At 57.8% G+C, this 19,031-nt stretch overlaps 1 protein-coding gene across 1 annotated transcript; it reads left to right on the top strand.

Moving 5' to 3' along the window:
- The first annotated feature begins 13,300 nt into the window (after nt 1–13,300).
- NEUROG3 (neurogenin 3) lies at nt 13,301–13,846 on the top strand. Its single transcript, XM_072871361.1, has one exon. It carries the CDS (start codon nt 13,301–13,303, stop codon nt 13,844–13,846), a length of 546 nt encoding a protein of 181 aa, XP_072727462.1.
- Nucleotides 13,847–19,031: the final 5,185 nt, after the last annotated feature.

Genomic DNA, 19,031 nt, shown 5'->3' with positions numbered 1-19,031 from the left:
TATTTTCTTTTTTTTGGAGTTCTGTATATTGAGATGTTTCTAAATTTTATTCTTGTCAAAATAAAAAAAAACAACCAACTTTTTTAAAAAAGCACAAAGATTTTGTTTGAAATGCTTTGTATTTTCTTATCTAAATTAAGCCTGTCCATCGGATGCTGAATCAAAAGGCAGAAATACCTTGAGCTGTGATTCTGGCTTGGGCACTGACTTGCCTGGGGTTTTGGAGAGAGTCACTGAAGGTCTGTGCCTCGCTTTCTTCTCTTAGTGACTGCTTGGGAAGTCACTGAGAGCTCGGGGGGGTTTTTTGTTGCTTTGTCCTGAGCATTTCTCTGCAGTCTTTCCAACCCCAGCCAGGCTTGCAGGTGAAACACACAACCTAATTACTGTGATTCTTCAAATAAACAAATTTAGGATGAGAGTAAAGCGGGTTTGGTTTATATCCTGTCTTTGTGAATCTCTTCTTTTCTGACACTCCACTAAGCCACACAAAGGAATAGCTGATGTCATTTTCTCCTTGCTGCTTTTCTTCTGCTTTTTAAATTTCCTTGTCCTGGACGTGTTTTCCGCTTTCTTCAAAACTCAGTGTTTGCTGCTTAGCTCTCTGCCTTCACCAAGGATTTCTGAGGAAGCTTCATGCTTTTCCAGGAGCCAAAAAATGACTCATCCAGTTCTTCAGCGCTTCTGATGGTGTCTAGAGATAGAGATCCCGCTGCGTTACCAAGCCCATCATCCGCAGTGCGAGGTTATTTCCTACACAGCACACTCTAGCGTTGTGTCCCGCACATGGTTACGTATCTAATTGCTCCATATTGTTGTCACCTAAATTTTCCTGGTCTCTGTCCTGAATAATGTATTTTGGTAAGTTAAGAAGCAAGGTGTGTTTTAAAGGTGGATTTGTGTACAAAGAGAGGAAGGGGAAAAGGAGGAGGCAGCTTTGGAGGACTGAGCTGACTGCTGGTGAGAGAGACGAAGATTGAAGCCGAAACTGGTTTATTGTGGAGAGTGGGCTGGGAAGGTGGGAGCTGAAAGCATCGAGAGCTGAGGTGTTGCTAGAGGCAGAGCCGTGCCCTGGCCTTTAGCAAGAGGGGAATAATGCTTGAATTTGAGATGGCCAGAAGGCTGTAATGAATTGTGAAGGAGGGAATGACAAAGGCAATTTTTCTTCCTTTACTAACGGTGTCTTGTAAATGTTGTGGTGGTTTGAAGTACAAAATAGCCAGGAAAGCAGGAGATGATAGAAGCATGGTTAAAATTTGGGTGGTTTAAATGGAACAGGGAGAGTATTTGGGGATACCAGGGAGCAGTTCTCCTTTAGCAAGGAAATTGGTGGGCTGTATGGAATTTTCAACCATCCTCAGTGCTCTCTGTCATATGCAGTGTTTGAGGGAGGGGATTTACCTGACAATCACGAACTAAACGTGTGTGACTTTGTTTAATAAATGATTGATTCAAGTACTGTTGACCCTTCCCATTCCCTCAGATCTGAGGAAATAAACTCTTTGCTTCACAGGCCCATCGTGACCGGAGGGAAGGGTGATGCTGATCAGGAGGCGGCTGGAGGAGAGGGAGGCAGTGGGTCTCTGCTCAGCTGCTTCCAGGTGCCTGAGCTGTGGGAGACGATGGGGAGACCGTGATGGGGGGGTGAATTTGCTCTTAAGCATGAAACTTGTCTCTTCTTAGTATGCCGTGCTCATGTCCTATTAGTAGACAGATTTTTGAATGGGTTTGCAGTGTGCACAAGGTGTTTTGTGTTCTTACGAGTAGCTGGTTTTATCCTGAGCTGCTGAGCCTGCAGGGCTGTGCTCTGTACTGCCCGATTCATCCGCACGAGCGAGGTCTGGAAGGGATGTGGCGCGGCATTAGTGAACCTGTGGCGCATCTCTGGCTGGTTAAAATTTGGGTGGTTTAAATGGAACAGGGAGAGTATTTGGGGATACCAGGGAGCAGTTCTCCTTTAGCAAGGAAATTGGTGGGCTGTACTGATGTGTACTGTAGTGATGCTCCCCACACATCGCTGACCCAACTGCCAGCATTTTCTTTTAAAATATGCATATCCCTACATCCACAAGCAAATCAGCTGGAAGCACGTGAAGCGCCAGACTCAAAATGTTGTCCTGGTCTGATTTTTGCATTTGGCTGTAAGTGAAAACCAGTGTGGCCGCACCAGCGAAAGATCATCTGGGCTTTTCCAGACAGCTGACGTGAAAGTTGATTTTAAAACAGGTGAAGAATGCTGATCTAATTCAATCCCTGCCTTCCTGGCAGGAGCAGCCACAGCTGGACCACTCTTTGCAGACGCATCCTTAAACCTGCTCTTAAAAATGCTCCTTGCCTGCTGTTTAAAAGACTGAGGCAAGTCTGCAAAATCCCAGAACTATTATGAGATTTTTTTTGTGTGTGTGTAATTTTAAAGTGCTCTGCCAATTGTGAGCTTCCCATGGTTCATCCTCCGCATGCTCTGGCTTTCCCTGCGCCCCCGAATGCCCTGCGCTCCTGCCCTCCGCAGATGCTGGGCAGCTGTTCATGCTCCCTGCCTGTAAAAATCACCCTCGCTGGTCCTTGCTGCCTGACGCCTGCGTTGCCTCTCTCCTGCCTGCATCCTGGCACTTTCCTGCCTGTTGTGGGACAGCTGTGCGGAGCAGCTGCCTGTTCAACGACTGGGAAACTGAATGGTTGCAACACCTCGTCGGTGCCGGCTGCCCACCGATATCCAATTTAAACGCCCTCCCTCCCCTGTGGGTTCAGGGAGTAGGGTCACTGCGCTGCTTCAGCAACGTGGAGGGGTTTTGCACTGAGAATGATGCATCATTCAGCTAGAAATAGAGATCTACCTCTATTTTTCAAATAGTTACAGGCCATCCAGGCACAGTCTTGGCATGGCACTTGGGCAATGCATGCTGGTGAGCTGAGGGCCTGGCTGGAGCATCGTGCACAGTATATGCTGTATGATGATGTTGCACGGTAAAAATCTTTTATTATCACAGTTCCAGAGGAGAAATGCAGAGCAGCTCTCCCTCTGGTGGTATGGGTATGCCATATCGCAAGGCGCTAATTAAATCTCTCCTCACCGTGAATTAAACCTCTGCTCGGCGTGTCCGTACGGCACCGGTGTTTCTCTGGTGGCTCTGTCTCCTGCCCTGCTTCAAGAAGCCCCCTTGTGCAGGCACAGCTTCCACGGGCTTCGTCCCCTCCAAAGATGGAAATCCCTTGTTAGCCCCGAACCTCCGCAGCAATTGGCATCTGTTCATGAAGCAGAGCGGGGCACTCGGGATACGGCTGCTCATTACAACCTGACCTGGAAAACCATCCTCAGAGGTGGGATGAGCTAATTTCTTACTGATGGGAAAAAAAATCGGTGTTTAAGATCTAAAAAACATTTAGCTAAAAGTTGTTTTGCAGATTTGTATTCCTAAGGCCCTTTTCTTCGTAGGGCTTCCCAGTGCTCATAACTCTTCTGTACAAGCTGATTATTAAAAGGTGCTTGCGTGGGTTCACAAATTGCTTTTTGGTAAGAAGTAATCTGGTGGGTGTTCAGCTGCAGAGTGCAGGTTCCCCCGCTGTCCCGGATCTTCTGGGCTCTGCTGGACTAGGGAGATCAGCTTGACCCCGAGCACATTGGTGGCATGCGAAGTCGCTTTGGGTTTGCATCCTCGTTTGATGTCTATGCCTTTCTGGGGAGGGGGGAGAGAGAGCGGCATCTTCATCTGTGGTGATGAGAGCAACGCTGCTGTTTAACTTGTCAAAATTACGTTCAGTCCATCGGGCTTCTTAAAACTAACCCAGCCCTGGTCTGTTTTCTCACTTGGGATGGGATTACTGCTTTTATTCGGATTCAGCTCCTGGCCTGAAGTCTGCCTCTGCAGATATAAGGGCTAAAATTTTGCCTCACAGCAGCAATAGGAGCCCTTGGCAAAGGCAGCTGTTAAATCCCCACAGGAAGGTGGGTGTCCTGCCTGTTTCCAGCATGCTCCCTTGAAGGAGGTACTTTTTCTTCCATGGAAAGTTTTTTCCTTGATGAAGAGGTAGAGGTAGGTGAAAGCTGCCACCCTGGAAAGGAGAGAAGAAGAAGAGCCCATCTGCCTGGGACGTGCATAACAGGGCAAAGCCGCCTGGTGCTTCTGGGCGTTGGGTACCGGTTTGCAGATCACACTCCTGTCACGGTGCTCAGCCCTCCCTGGAGATTTCTTGTGGGTCAGTGCCACGGGTGGGGGTGTTACTGCCTGCAGCAGGTTTTGGGGCTGGAGAGGCTTTGCCTGGGGCAGCACAAGGAGCTGCTGGCACCGTCTGAGCAGCGCTCCCGGGATGCGCTGTGACCCCGCAGTGGGAACCCAGCAGGGCTGATCCCTCAGCTGGAGCAAAGCAGAGCAGCACCGTCTCCTCCTGCTTGAAGGCTACAGCTTGCTGGGTTAAAATAAGCATAACAATGCCCTGGGGGGTTTGGAGGGTGCTGGAACAAACCTGCTGGCTGAAGAGCAAGAGCCAGGGGGGAATAGGCTGGGGTGTCAGGCTGGCAGGCACCTGACCGAGGAAGGAGCTCTCTGTGAGGTCCCTGGAGCTACGTGCAGGCACTGACAAAGCCATTGATCTGCTGGAGAATATTGACTCTTGGAGAGGTTTGTGTGCAGGGCTTTGAAGTTTCTGGGTTTTTTCAAATGTAACTGGGTTTTGCTGACCAGGACAGATGCATCCTCCACATCTTTCGCAGCGGGGGTGTTGGGCACTGTCCGGTCCCATGCAGCACGCTCCTTTGCTGGGATGGGTAAGTGCAAATTCAAAGGGCTTCATGCCGGTGCTAGGAAAGGTGCCTACGCTGGAGGAGCAGTGCAAACAGTGCCCGAAGCTCGGCTGCAGGCTGCGGTGAGTTGGGGAACACGGTCCTCTGGGGGAATGGCCAAGTCTGTGGCAGAAGGGGAGAAGATGCAGGGAAGGAACATAAGTGTGAGCTCTGAAAGCCTCAGCCTTTCTGATCACAAGAGTAGGGAGCCTGCGATGAGGTGTCCCTCAACCCAAGACCTTTGCTGCTTGTGCTCATGGTGAGTTTGGCAGCCATCATTCTGGAATCGGGCATGTGTAAAGATGCCTTTGCCTCTTTTGGGTCTACTCTTCACCCTTCTCTCCGTGGTGAGGGGCTGTGCAGCTGCAAGCCCTCCTGGCTCATCTCAGAGTATCCGAGATGCTCGTGATGATTTTCAGTCCCCTGGCTTGCCACAGCATCAGACTTACCCCAGGCTTGATATGTCTGATGTAGCTTGATTATAGCTTTGCTGGCTTGCTTTCCTTGTAAAATGGCATCGCTGAACCCAGTGATGGTTGGTTCAGCTGCTGAACCCAGCACCGACTGCTGCTGCTAATGGTGCTCACAGGCCTCCTGGGGTCCCTCTCCCTGCACGTGGGGCTGGGAGACACGCAGGCACAGCTCTGGGAAGGTTCCTGTCCCAGCAAAGGGGACAGGTGCTGGTGCTGTGCCTGTGCTCACTTCAGCTGAGACTGTGGCTCAGGTAAAAGCGGTCTGTGCCCTGACAGTCCCTAGCTTCCTGGCATCTGGTGTTTCCTAAAACAGCGTTTGTTCTCCAGGAAAGGGAGGTGAAATGTCCAAGCCCCCCAAAACAGCTCCATTTCTGGGCTTAGTTCAGTTTCCCAGCCAGCTGTTAGCTTATTTCCATGTAAAATGTATTTGTGCCACCGAAAGCATCCAAGCCACCTGAGGAAATAAGTTTTGTAAGAAATATTCTCTATCTCAGCCCGGGATGTGTGTGTGTGTCATTGGGTCATCCCACAGCCCCTGTCCCAGGGGACAAAGGGACCAGGACAGATGGGAGCATCCCATGGCGAGTGGCCCCATTGCCCAGCAGTGGAAGGAGAGGCTGTAGGTGCCCACGGGGCAGCCGGAGCACCCCTGCCACACCTCGCCCTGCCTTTCCAACCCTGGCGCAGCGTGAACAGGGCAGGATGCGGCCCTGCCACCCCCAGCCCGGTGGCAACAGCAGCGGCACGCCAGCCCGCCGCCCCGATTATTGTTGGGTGTCGAAAAAGACATTGAAAAGCAAGGAGGAGAGCTGTGAAGAGGGTCACTTTAGTGGCTCTTTCTCTCTTTTTTTTTTTTCCCCTGAGAAGGAAGTTAGAAAAGCAGAGCCCTCAAAGCCGTATTGAAAGGGTGACAGAGACGGGATAATGCGTAAGATGGAGGGAAGGAATCTCAGAGCACTCGCCACGGTGTTTTAATGATCTGTTAACAATTACCCCTTTCAGGGGAGAACATATGGTAGATGGTTTGCTTTAAAAAAAAAAAAGGACAAAAAAGAAAAAAGAAATTACTTCAGAAACTTAAATGATGGTGGAAAATGGTGGGGATTGCGGTGAAGAGCTGGGGGAGGGAGGCATAGCCCCCGGGGTGAGGGGATATCAGATGATGAGGGGATGTGGGATGATGTGTCCCTGAGCACGGGGGCTTTGCCAGGGCCAGAGACCCCCGAAAGGTGCTGGTACTCGGGAGCTGCCAGGGGTGGCTGGGGCAGGGCGCCCAAAGGAGCCATAGTAGGTTTGAAGAAATGTGGTAATGAAGGAAACTGATAAGGGTGCTGATAAAACCCAAGAAGCTGCTGGGACCCTGGGACACTTGCATTCATGTGGGGGATGGCAGCCCTGTGCCCCCAACGTCTCTGGTGCCAGTGCTGTGCCGCAGACTTGCGGCAAGGTTGGGACCCAGCTCAGACCCTCGCACAGCTTCAAAGGATTTGGCAGTGCTTCACGGGGTGGCTGGGGATGGTCTCTGTCCCTGAGGGGTTTTGTGGGCGAGAGCCCCATCCCTGCAGGTTGCCCGTTGGGCTGTGGGCTGGAACATTCCCCCCGGCTCAGGCTCAAGCCCTGCAGCTGGGGGCTGGCGTAGCCACGCAAATGGCTAAAATGTTCTGGATGCACCCAGGTGCATCCTGGTTTGAGGTTTCCCTGCTGTTACCTGCCATGAGATCACTGCCTTTCTCCCACTGTTACAACCTGTTGGCACGAGGTTTGGTCATGGCTTCCTAAAATCGTGTTGCCGAGGACTGATATAGGCTGGTGGCAACCCGTCTTGCAGAGCTGGGCTGCAGCTAAAATTATGTGTTAGGACTGCACAGTGTTTTGTTTGAAAATATCCAGAGGTTTTTTTCCTTTTTATTGCAAATACGTAATTTCTCATTGAGATACAGAAGTCAGGCTGGCTGCTTACCTTCCCAGAGGTTCTGGCATGGGCTGGCAGGAGGGGCTATGCCACTCGTGGGCTCCCCAGGTTTGTTATACACCTTGACTCAGGGAAGAAAATGATCCCTCCTGGATATAAACTTGTCTTCTCCTCAGCACTGCAGTAGTGCAGGGTGGGAGAAGGCTCTGATTCAAAGGTCAGGGTCTCAGCAGATGGACCCCAATGCTGGATGAAGGGTTGGCAGAAGGTACCAGCACCAGGAGCCAGGATGGGCTGTGCAAATGGGCAGGGATAGTTGGGGAAAGCTGGGATGGGGCGCTGAGGCTGCCTGGTGGGGACACTAGCACAAGACACGCCAGGAGAGGGACACAAAGATGCGGGGTTGGGAGTGAGGGGATGGCGAGGCTGGGATAGAGGAAGGTCAGTGAGGAGGGATGCTTCTTCCTGAGACTGGAAGGAGGGAGGAGACGGCAAGAGACGGGGCTGGTACAGAGATGGTCAGGGAGGGGATGGGGTCAGGCACTGAGGATGTGGGCAGGTGAGCTACAGCAGCTGGCGTTGCTTGGGTTGGTGTGGGGGCTGTAACGGCATTCAACCCCCTGGGACGGTTGGTACCAGAACTGTCATCACAGCACAGAGGGCTGCCAGATGTGTACGGCACAGCTGGGAACGGCACTAGGAGGAGTATGAGCTGGTCCTGGGCAGGTCACAGGGCCAGCGGGCAAAATATGCATGCCACACCTTTATGGGTCACATCCCTCCTGCTAGCAGTGGTCTGGCTTGAGCAATGACCCCAGCACCATGCGGGGCACATCGCCCAGCGGTGGCAGTGATGTGGCAGCAATGTCAGTTTGCAAAGGAAGGATCAAAGCACCCACATCTCACTCAGTCTCATGTTGAGGGCTTCCATGAAGATCTGGAGAGGGGTTAGTGGTGTGAGAGTCCCTCAGGGCACCTCTGCCCTTGTTTCCAGGCCAGGCAGGGTATTTCCTTCCAGACTCCTGGCTTTTAGCAACATTCTCGCTTCTCAAAAGCCAGCTCTGGTGCCTTCTGATATGTTCAGAGTTGGACCAGTGGAGCCTCTAAATTGGAGAGGAAAGCACATCTTTAATTATTTTTGGAGGTCGGGAAGCACCGTCTGTCTGTTTGATGGGCAGCTGGGGAGTGAGGAATTTCAGAGCGAGCCAATATGACCAGTCCGCACCGCTTATAACCTCATTGTGCATCAAAATGCCAGAAGTTAGTTTTTTGCCCTTACAGGAGAGAAGTGCAGATCAGGAAGATGGCAGTCTGAGATCAGCATAGCCGTGGTCCGTGACTATTTATTGATGGCCAAAGGAGGACTGATGCAAATAAATACTGAAGCCTCAAGTCTGTGTTGTCCAGCTGGTAGCTGAAGATGACCACTGCCCGCCAGTGAAGTCTGAGTGCTGGAGATACCTTGCCATGAAACCTTCCTTCCTGTTGAATTGTAGCTGTGGAGACAGTAAATTTCTAATTACAGTTATTCTTTGAGATTTCCGTGTGGGCAGATACACAAGTATAGGCTTACTCTGGGCCATTGGGGCTGCTGATGAGTTAAAGATGGACGTGTGCTTGAATGCCTGTTAAGCCCCCACTGTGTTTCATTCAACCATCAGAGGAATATTGTGGTGGTGATCGCTTCTGCGAGATCTCACCAGCATTTGTAAAGCTTAAAGCACTTGGAAAACTCGAATGAGAAAGTGTGCTGGATGTGTAACCCATCCTGTCTGCCCAGGCTGTCATCAGGGTAGAGGAGAAACTCTCTTTCTGGCAGGCGAAACAGGCTGGGGCAAGGAACCACTTGCTACAAGTAGAGAGGGGAGCAAGCCTGGCAGAACTGGGAATGGTGGGAGGCAACTGACTCCCGGAGTGGTGAGGACCATCTTTCCCTACCTGGGCAGATACTCGGATGGGTGGGTAAATACTTTAAGGTAACAAGTTTCACAGCACCCACCTGTAAGCATCTCAGCCCAGTATCCGATTGACCCTTTTGTATTTGGTATTTGGTCCCTGCCTTTCCTTTCCATGGTGCTTCTTTTCCTTTCCTCTCTCCTATGCAGAGATAATCCAGGTTTTTGCTATGCTTGAGATGATTGTTGCATTCTGACCCAAAATACGTTTCGCTGTCAGAACAGCTGACTGCTCTTGCAGCCTTATGAAGCCATCTCCTGACAGGCTGTGTTTTAAGGTCACATAAGCAAGGAGAGAGGTTTATTGTAGAGCAGGATCGTACACTGGAAACTCTTGGATTTTCTTTCTCTGTGCACCATCAGGGCTTCTCCTCTTTGGCGCAGTGACAGCATCCCTCACCCCAGGTCTCTGTTGGGTTATTCCTGCCCCTGAGTAGCCTCAGCCCCCAGCCCTTGTAAGTCGGAGTGTGTGAGGTGCGGAGCCCAGCTCCCGGTGGGGCTAGAGGAAAACCCGTCAGCTCTGGCATGGATCAGGCCTTTGAGGCAGATTTCTGCAGCACAGAGAGGGCGGGGGCTGCCGGATGCTTACGGAGGGGATCGGTATTCGCAGCTGGTGGGATTTGTGCCGGTGCTGTCCACGGCAGGAAGGGGCTTTAACCTTAGGGAGACGTTACTCCTTGCACAGCCCCTTCTGCGTTGAGCAGAGCGCACTTTGCCTCCCCCGGGAGGGACAGCCAAGGGGGGGGACATCCTTTCCAGTAGCCCTGGCCCACGCCGGGGAGAGCTTTTGCTAGCCAAGCCCTCAGTGCGTGTACCTGTTGCTCTGGACTCTTTCTCTTGTGCCGGACCCCGGCCGCAGAAGGCGGGAAGGTCTGCGATGGCGAAATGGGCTCTGCCGTCCGTTTCCCAAGCAGCCTTTGACGCTCTGCCCGTTCCCGGCTCCGGGGGGCCGCTTGCTCAGCGCTCGCCGGGTAATTAATGATTCCCCGGGGAGGCCCCGTTCACCCCGGCGGGCACCCCCGGCCCTGCCCTCCCTGGCCGGCCGCCTCCCCGGGGCCGCGGCGGGGTGTCCCCGCGGCGCTGCGCGCTCCCTGCCCGGGGCCGGCTCCCTCCCCGGGGCCGCGGCGCTGCGCCCGGCCGTGCGCCCCGTCGGGCGGCTCCGGGGGACGCGCTCCCGGCACCGCTTGCCGGGGCTTTCCTTTCTTCTCCTTTCTTTTTTTAAGCATTTTCCTTTTTTGCGCCCCTTCCCCTCTCCCTCTTGTAGGAAGAGGAGGGAGGGGGGAGGAAGGGAGAAATATTGTTTGAATTCACAAAGGGGGGCATCTGGTGCACCTTGCGCCTGGCATCTGTGCTCCTTGTGTCCCGAGCAGCGCGCTCGCACCGGGGCGAGGGGCAGGAGGGGCAGGCGTGCATCTGTTGGGCGCCACAATAAAGTGGCAAAACAGAGGCGCGGAGCGGCCCAGCCGCGCTGGCCCTCTCAAAGGGGGACGCGGGGCTGCGGCTCCCAGGTATTATGCGCCGGGTAGGTAGGGCCGGGGCAGCAGCTGCTCCGGCTCTGAAGGGCTGCGCTCCGCCGAGCCGCTCGACATATGGCACGGCAAATCACGGTACCTTCTGAGCAGCCCCGGCCGGGGGGAGCGGGGGAAGGAAGGGGCGGCCCCGCCGCAGGTGCCTCCGCCGTGCGCCCCTCGCCGCCGCCGCGGCCCCGCGGGGAGGAGGCGCGGGCGCGCACCGGCGGCCCGGGGCGGGCGGAGGGCGCGGAGCGGCCGGCGGCCCCCCGGCCCTGGGGGAGAGGGGTCGGGAGCGGGCCCGGCCTTATCTGCCCTCCCCTCTCCCGAGCAAACAGCCCCCGGCGGGCAGGCGGGCTGCGGCCGGGCCCCGTCTCGCAAAACGTCCCCGACGCCTGGCAGGCGAGAGATGCGCCTGGGCCGGGCTGGTTACCATATGTTTTCAATAAAATAAGACAAATAGGGCCGGGAGATAGGGATTGCAGTAAACCTGTTATAAAGCAGCATAAACCAGGCCAATGTAAACGGCAGAAGGGCCCCTCCTGGAAGGGCCGTTGGGTGCCAGCTCCGTGCCGGGGCGGCCCGGCCAGGTGTGAGCGGGAGCCCGCCGCGGTGCCCCCGGCGATTTTTATCACGTTTGTGGTAATATGGTGCTTGTTATGCTAACTATGAGTAAACATACCCGGCCGGGCTTTGTGGCGACGGGAGGGAGTTATCGGAAAGTGGCAGTGGGAAGGTGATTTAACAATAAAGTTGTCTTGTTTGCCAGCAGGTGATGTCTGCCCCCAGCCCCATGATTAATGCTTCCCAAAGCACTCCACTTTACAATCTCTTGTAATTATTTATTAAACGAAATCTATTTATTATTATTTTAGCAAACAGCGGTACCAGGTGGGGCTTTCTTTTCCTCTTCAGCTTTTGTTTGAAGGACGTTTGAAGTGGGCAGTCTGAGGCTTGGAAACTCGCTCGCCAGATTTTTTTGTCATCCAATTGCACAGGCACAAAAAAAACCCCGCCGGGCCCTTCCTATTCATCCTCCCCTGCCCTCCGAGCCGCTCCTCGAGAAGGGGCGCCCGAGCCGCCGCAGTGGCCGGCCCCCCTCGGCCCCGCTCCCCCGCCCTCCGAGCGCCGCCGCCGCGGGGGAGCGGAGCTGCCCGCCCGCCGCGCCGCGCCCCTGGAGAGGCAGCGCGCCCCGCCCCGCCCCGCCCCGCCCCGCACCGGCCGCGGCCGCCCCGCGGGGCCGGGGACCGGGCCGGGCCGGGGGAGCCGCCCCCGCCGCGCCGCGGCCCGGGCGGGCCGGTCCGGCCGCTCCCGGCGCCGCTATCCCCGGCCGGCGTCCGCCGCGCCGCTTTGGTGAAGGAGCGGGGGGCTCCCGCCCCGCAGGGGCTGCGTCCTCGCGGCGGCCCTGCCCGGACCCCCGGGGGCGCCAGGCCGTGCAGGGGGGGCCCGACCCCGCCGCCCCCGGGCCCCCGCCCTCCGCCGGGGAAAGGTGCCCCGGGCCCGGGCCGGTCCCCGCCGCCCGCCGCAGCCGGTGCGCAAAAGTCCCCGGCGCATTTTGCGCACCGAGCCCCGGCGGCGGAGCAGTCCTCCCCGGGCCCGGCGCCGGGCTGGCGGGGCGGGGGTGGCCGGGGGCTGCGGGGGGGGCCTTCCCCCGCGGGATCCAGCCCCCGTTTCCCCGGGGGGAGCAAAAACGCGGCGCGGGGGGGCAGGAGAACGGCGTGTGTGTCCCCCCGGTGCCGGCGCTCGCCGCCCGCAGGGCAGCGCCCGCAGCTCCGCCGGTCGGTGCCCGGGGGGCGCGGGGCTGTCCCTGGCGCTGCGGGGACGAGGAAAGGGGCCGCGGGAGGCGGCGGAGTCCCCTCGCTCCCCCTCGAGGGCGGAGGGTGGGTCCCGGGAGCGCCCCGCAGAGCCGGGGCGGCGGGAGGTGGTTGTGGCTTTGTCGAGGGGAGCGGGGCCGGCGGGATCCCCCAGGGCTGGCACCGGGGCGGGGGGATCCCGCCGAAGCCGGCGGTGCGTCCCCGGGCACCGCGGGGCGCGGGGCCCGGCGCTGCCCCGCTTTGCGCAGCCGGGTCCTCGGGAGCCCCCTGTCACCGCCGGGGCCCTGGGCCGGGGCCGCCCGCCCCGGCCCCCGCCGCAGTCCCCGCGGAGCCCCGGCGTGCGCGGCCGCCCCGGCCGAGGTGCAGCCCTCCCGCTCGGGGTCGGCGGCTCGGCCCGGGGGATCCCGTCCCGGGGGAGGGCGGGCCGGGGGGAGAGGAGGCGGGCAGGGGCGGGGGGTCCCGGCGCGGCGCGGCGTGGGAGCCGGCGGGGTCTCGCGTGGCGGGGCCGGGGCTGCGGGCGGTGCCGGGCCCGGCACGCTCCCGCCGGGCTGATAAGATAAAAGCGTGCCAAGAGGTGGGTGCGGGCGGGGGGGCGCACACGCCGCCCGGCCGGGAAATCCCCATTGTCTGCCAGCCCTATATATATAGGGGCTTAACGGCAGTCGTGTGCCGGCCGCGCAACCTCTCCTGCCCGCACTCGAGGGAAAGCGGGGAGGGGGGAGCGGCGGGGGGCGCGGAGCGAGAGCCGCTCTCCTGCCCCGCAGCCTCGCCCGGGCTCAGCAGGTACAGCCGCGGGGGAGAGGGCTCCCCCGGGCCGGCCGCAGCGCCGCTCCCCGCCGGCTAACGCGGGCTCGGCTTTGCAGGATGGCCCCGCAGAGCGACCGCTCGCCGGGCGAAGGGCAGCCCTATTTCGGCGGCGCCGAGGACGGCCCCTCCGCGGCCGGCGGCGGCTCCGCGGGCAGCCGGGGGCCCTCGCCGGGCCGCACCGCCCTGGCCCCGCGGGAGGCGGCGGCCCGCAGGAAGGGGAAGGCGCGGCGGGGCCGCGGCAAGGCGCGGAGCGAGGGGCTGCTCAGCAAGCAGAAGAGAAGCCGGCGCATGAAGGCCAACGACCGGGAGAGGAACCGCATGCACCACCTCAACTCCGCCCTGGACGCGCTCCGCAGCGTCCTGCCCACCTTCCCCGACGACGCCAAGCTCACCAAGATCGAGACGCTCCGCTTCGCCCACAACTACATCTGGGCGCTCACCCAGAGCCTCCGCCTGGCCGAGCAGGGCCTGCCCGAGCCCCCCCCGCCGCCGCCCCCCGCCGCCGCCACCGCCTCCCCCGGGCCTTGGGACTCGCCCTGCCCCGCCGCCCCGCCGCCCGCCGCTCTGCGCCGCGGCCCCGCCGCCTTCCCCGCCTTCCTCTGAGCCCGCCGCCCGGCTGCTTTCCCCCCGCTTTTGGCCTTCAGATAGCCGGCGGGGCGGAGGGGGGGCTCCCCGCGCTGCGCGCCGGGGGGCGGCGGGCGCCCCGCTCTCCCCGCCCCGTCCCGCTTGGCCGAAGCGCGGCGGGAGCGGGCGGACAAAAACAAATCACGGTTTTGTACTCGGAAACGGTAAATTATATTAATTTGTCGCTATCGGTATTTATTGATTATATTTCGTAACAAATATATATTTTGTATATAAGAATGTTTTTGGCAGCGGTGGTCTGGCTGTTCGTACCGGGGAGGGGACCCGCGGCCGTGTTTTGTTTTTTTCGAAGAAGAAGAAGAGGAGAATAAAGTGTGTCGCGGTCAGACCTGTGCAACGCCGTCTTTTTCCCTCTGAGAGCTCCCCGGGGGTTTCAAAATCGCGCGCAGCCCGCGCCGGGGAGAGCAGTGCGGGCCCTGCGGGGGCTTGCGCGTGGCCCCAGGCGGTGTGCCCGGTGCCGGGGTGGTGTGCCCGGTGCGGGGACGGTGTGCCCGGCGCGGGGGCGCTCCCCTGCGCGGGGAGGAGCGGCGATGGAGAGCGGCGCAGCGGGGTCCTGCGCCTGTGCGCACGCCGGCGTGTGCCCGTCGGGGCCCACCACGCATTTGACCGGCATCTCTTTGCAGACGCCCTTTCCCGTAGGGCTGCGGCCGGCTCGTGGGATACCCCGTCCCGCCGGACAGCCGCCCCGCTCTGCCCGCCGCAGCCCGGTAAGGTGCGCCCGGCTGCAGCCCTCCCCACGCAGGCGGATTTTCAGCGGCCGGCTCGGCCCTGGGGCTATTTCGGGGATGTCCCCGGGGCACAGTGCTCCAGCTCCCGGGGCGGTGCGGGTCCTCGGGGCAGCGTTGCCCCAGCCCGACCCCATCCTCCCCGGGGGAGGGTTTAGCCGGGGCAGGCGCGGGGTTCGAGGGGCAGTGGCCGCATTCGGTCCCTGCAGCCCTTAAGCGGGGGGCTGGAGCGGAGAGGGGGGAGCGTCAGGCTGGTTAAAAACACAGGAGGTGGGAAACGCAACACCTCCCACGGCACGGCAAGAAGAGAAGCGAAGCCGCACGAATCCCGCGAGCCCTCCCCGGCCCTCTCCTCCCAGGGACTCAATTTGTAGCTGGTAGATTTACGGCCGGGCCGCCTCCCCTCTCCGCGCTGCCCCAGCGGGGCGGCAGTCGCTAGACAAAGCGGCCCGCGAGGCCAAAAGCCCATTGTGATGCTAATTGTTCTCAGCTGAGCCCGTTTGCCCGCGGCAAAGAGACGCTATTGAGGCAATTTGTAGAACAAAAGAAATTTGGTTACTGGAAACAAAGACGCACGCACAAACACCCCCCCAACAGCCCCCTCCCGCACCGCAACAAAAGAGGCGAGAGTGAAACCTGACCGGGTACGGGATCCCGGGGCCCTTGTCCCGCCGCCCCGCCCCCCCCGCCGACGGGGGGGGCATCCCCCTCCCCCCCCGCTACGCGCTGCTCCCGCTCCCCGGGCTGGGGTGGGGGACACCCAGCGGCGTGGGGAGGGGCTGGGGGCCGGTGGGTGCGCGGCGCGGCGCGGTGCGCGGTGCGCGGTGCGGTGCGCGGAGCGTCCCCTGCGCCCCGTCCGCACCGGCGCCGCGGGCTCTGGCCATGGTGCTGAAGGCGGCGGCCGGGGCCGGGCCGGGCCGGGGGCGCGGCGCGGTGCTCCCACTGCCCCAGGCCTCCGTGCGCCGCTGCCTGCCCCCCGCCGGGGCCCAGCGCTCGGGTTCTGCCGTGGCCCGGGACTGGGTTATGGGGAATCCCTCCCGGTGCGGAGCCCTGCCCGGTGCGTCTCTCCTCCGACTTGCTGGACTCGGCCCGGCGCAGGCTAGCTGTAGAGCGCTGTGCGTTCAGGTGGACTGTGGGCAACATCGCCCAGTCCTGCGGCGAAGGGAGAGGCCAGCTTGGCCCTGGTGCTAACCAGACACTTTGCAGCTCAGAAAACACGTAGGGCTTGGTGGATTTTGGAGAAGCAGTGATCTGTTCTTGTGCACTTGATCCGGCCTCGGTCAATGAACTGCCCCACGGAGAGGAGCTGCAGGTGCCCCATGCACCTGGGAGAAGGGAGTGAGGGCACCATGGTGCCAGTGCTGACAAGCAAGGTGAGCAGATCTCACTTTCTACTCGAGCTTTTTTTGAGATCTGCTCTTTCTGTTGCCTCCTGGGACCTGTTCATCCACACAGAGCCCTGCTACTTTGCCTAGTCGTTGCTTTGAGAAACACAGGCCATGGGGCAAGGTTGAGGACTAGGAAAAGGCAGTGTGTGCCTATCTCTGTGTGTACTGTTATAGTCCTGAACGTGATCTATCTGCGTCGTAGATCAGATAGGCAGAATGAAAGACCTAATAGTATTCCTCCCCCTTCCCCCCTTTCTGGCTGAATTGCGTATTGTTTTCATACTCTAACAGTCTGCAAAGTGCTCCAAGGCCTCCGTGTGTGGCCACAGGCGAAACACTGTGATTATTTGGGTGATAAAATCATTTAATGTTTTCCCTGCTAGTCCAGCTCCACTCTGATATCTCCCTACGGGATGTATCACCTTGCCTTAGCTATCTGCGTGTGCCGTGGGACTGAGGAGGATAACAACACACTTCAGTCTGCAAAAGTAGCATTTTTGCAAAAAATTGCAAAAGGGAGCTCAGGGTCTATATGGGCAAGAAAAGGGGCAAGAAGAGCCCAAGAGCCCCGTGAAGAACAGGTATTACAAAAGTCCCCAAAGATGTCTATACAGCTGTATTTTCAGAAAGTGGTCACTTTAGTGGATTTTACTGCGTTGTAGTTTCTTTTCTCTGGAGGCTTAGGATGCTTCTGGTCTTCCAGCCGTGGGGCTATATGTTGGGGGGGGGGAGGGCGGGCGGGCGGATTTACTACCTCTGGAGAACTAGTGACTTCTTTAGGGGCTTGAATGCATTTTTTTTTTCTTTGCCTCCACATTATTAGGTTAATCATTGCTTGAACTGGTTGCTATGGTTTTGGCAAACCCATGGAAACTTGATAATGAAGACTGAAAGACTCTTTTTCCATTTATCTTTTCTCTATGTTTAGTGCATGATGGTCTCATTTCTCTTGACGGGGCTGTCCCAGCGCCAGTGCCCTGCCTTTATAACCATGGCTGCTGTAATGGCCTCCAGACTTTTTGATGTGGAAGAAACAGGTGGCCACTGGGACCGCGACAATTTCAGAGATGCAGTCTTGTGCCCTTGCACAGTTGCAGGCAGTGGGTTGAAAACAAACTTAGCCTGGGCGCTGCCAGGTTTGCTTGCCAAAATCTCACCCAAGGTGGACTCAACTTTTATTTTTGCAGCCAGGGGAGACCCCTTGCTACAAGCTGATGTTTTCATGGCCCCAACACTCAGTTTTAGGTCTCTTTCTGTTTAGAGAAGATTTTTGAATATGTGATATTATCCTCTATTACAGAAATAAGGAGGCTTTAAACCTGTCTCCTCCTGAACCTTCCTTCTCCTCCATAGCTGCATTTTACTGCTGAACTCTGGCTGTCGGGATATTCAGCAAACTCTGTCCATGTCTCCAAAGTGGAGTCTCCTGCAAATGCCTCACCAATGCTCTGTTCTGCTCAAGGTTAAAATGGGGGATTGAGGATACCAAACAGTTGAAAACAGAGCCTGTAAATTATTTGCATGGCTCAGAGGGGCCAGGCTCATTGCCAGGGCCAGGGAAGGGGAAACACCGGGGTCCTTTCCTCAGCGACAGACTCGTCCCCCTCCTCCTTGCTCCTGGCTGGCTCCCTCGTGTCTGAAGGCTGGCGAGAAAATGAAGGTGATTCCCATAATCCCAGGGCAATTCCTTTGACCTCAGGCCTCCACTATGTGCTCTAAATATGGCTTTAAGTGAGTTGCCTCCTGCCCTCTCACATTGTCTGCCTCTGACATTGCAGTCAGGTTTCCTGGAGGAGGAGGCAGCTGGGGCTGCAAACCACTGCCTGTCCTCTCTACACCACTGGGAATCAGTGGGGGCTCCTGCAAGCAGAGCAGACCGTCTCACCTCTTCCGACATGCATCGGGGTGCCCTGGTGTCGCCCAGAGGTGCTCCTGCGCTGGGCCATGGCAGGATGCTCGGCTGTGGCTGCATGCCCGTCCTCCCGCGCTGCCCGCACATTTCGATGTAGCTGCGCTCTCTGGCAGAGAAAAGGCGAAGAATCTGGATTCTTTCACATGGTCAGCCCTCAAAAGTCTGCCTTTCCCCCCCTCCTCCCAGCTATAATGACAATCCAAAGAGTTCCTGATAGGGTTTTAAAAGATGCTTATTCATTCACCGTCCACCAAGCATGAAAATCCAGCTCATTTGTTCATTTGTTGCCATTCTTTGCCCAAACGACCCCACAGGGGCTGAAGCCTGTTGCCGAAAACTTGTCACTCACACTTTTAACTTCTTTTTGTTGTACTTCTCTTTATTTCATTCTTCTGTGTCCCCACCTCCGCCACCACCCCACCCTCTCCTCCGGTCACAAAGGCAAGTCTGGGAAGCTCTTTAAAGCTGCAGTGCCCTCTTTTAAAAATCAATACAAAAAAAGCAATAGCTGAAAGGAGATCCCAAGTTTGTGTAAGGAAGGGGGAAACTCCATCCCGTCTGCGCAGCCCAGACGGGGAGGGCGGGAGGGGGGATGGCACTGGGTGTCAGCACCCCCAAGCCGCCTTCAAGCCCTGTCTGGGGTTCATGTGGCACCCTCGCCAAAAGAGTTGGGCCTTCCTGCGTCAAAGGAAATGTAACCTGAGGGTTTAAGGGGCTTTTAAGGAGAGGGCAAAAGCATCAACCAAGCAGTGAGCTCCCCCAGAGTAGCCACCGGCATGGCCTCTCTCCCTGCAGTGTCCTCTCCTCCACTCAGAGGCTTTTCAGCACGTGACCGATGTGGCAGCCCTGCTTTCTAACAAGACTAACCCAGGGCACATCTCCCCTTTGGAGCTGTGGGCTTCATAGTGCAGAAGAAAAAGATAAATCAATGTGTATTTGTATTTGGAACTGAGCTAGGCCTTGCTAGCTAACCTCTGAGCAGGTCCTATCTGCTTGTGAATCCAAGTCCCTGGCTGGCAAACTTAGACTCTTCCCAGGTTAGGCTGTTTAGTGATGCTCTGCCTCCCTGGAGGAGGAGGAGCATGATAACATCCATGGCATCTTTCTTCATTCCCAGA

This window comes from Ciconia boyciana, chromosome 8 (assembly GCF_034638445.1).
Source record: "Ciconia boyciana chromosome 8, ASM3463844v1, whole genome shotgun sequence".
Lineage (NCBI taxonomy): Eukaryota > Metazoa > Chordata > Aves > Ciconiiformes > Ciconiidae > Ciconia > Ciconia boyciana.
Note: the sequence above shows the minus strand (reverse complement) of the source record. Positions and strands in the feature narration are given on the sequence as shown.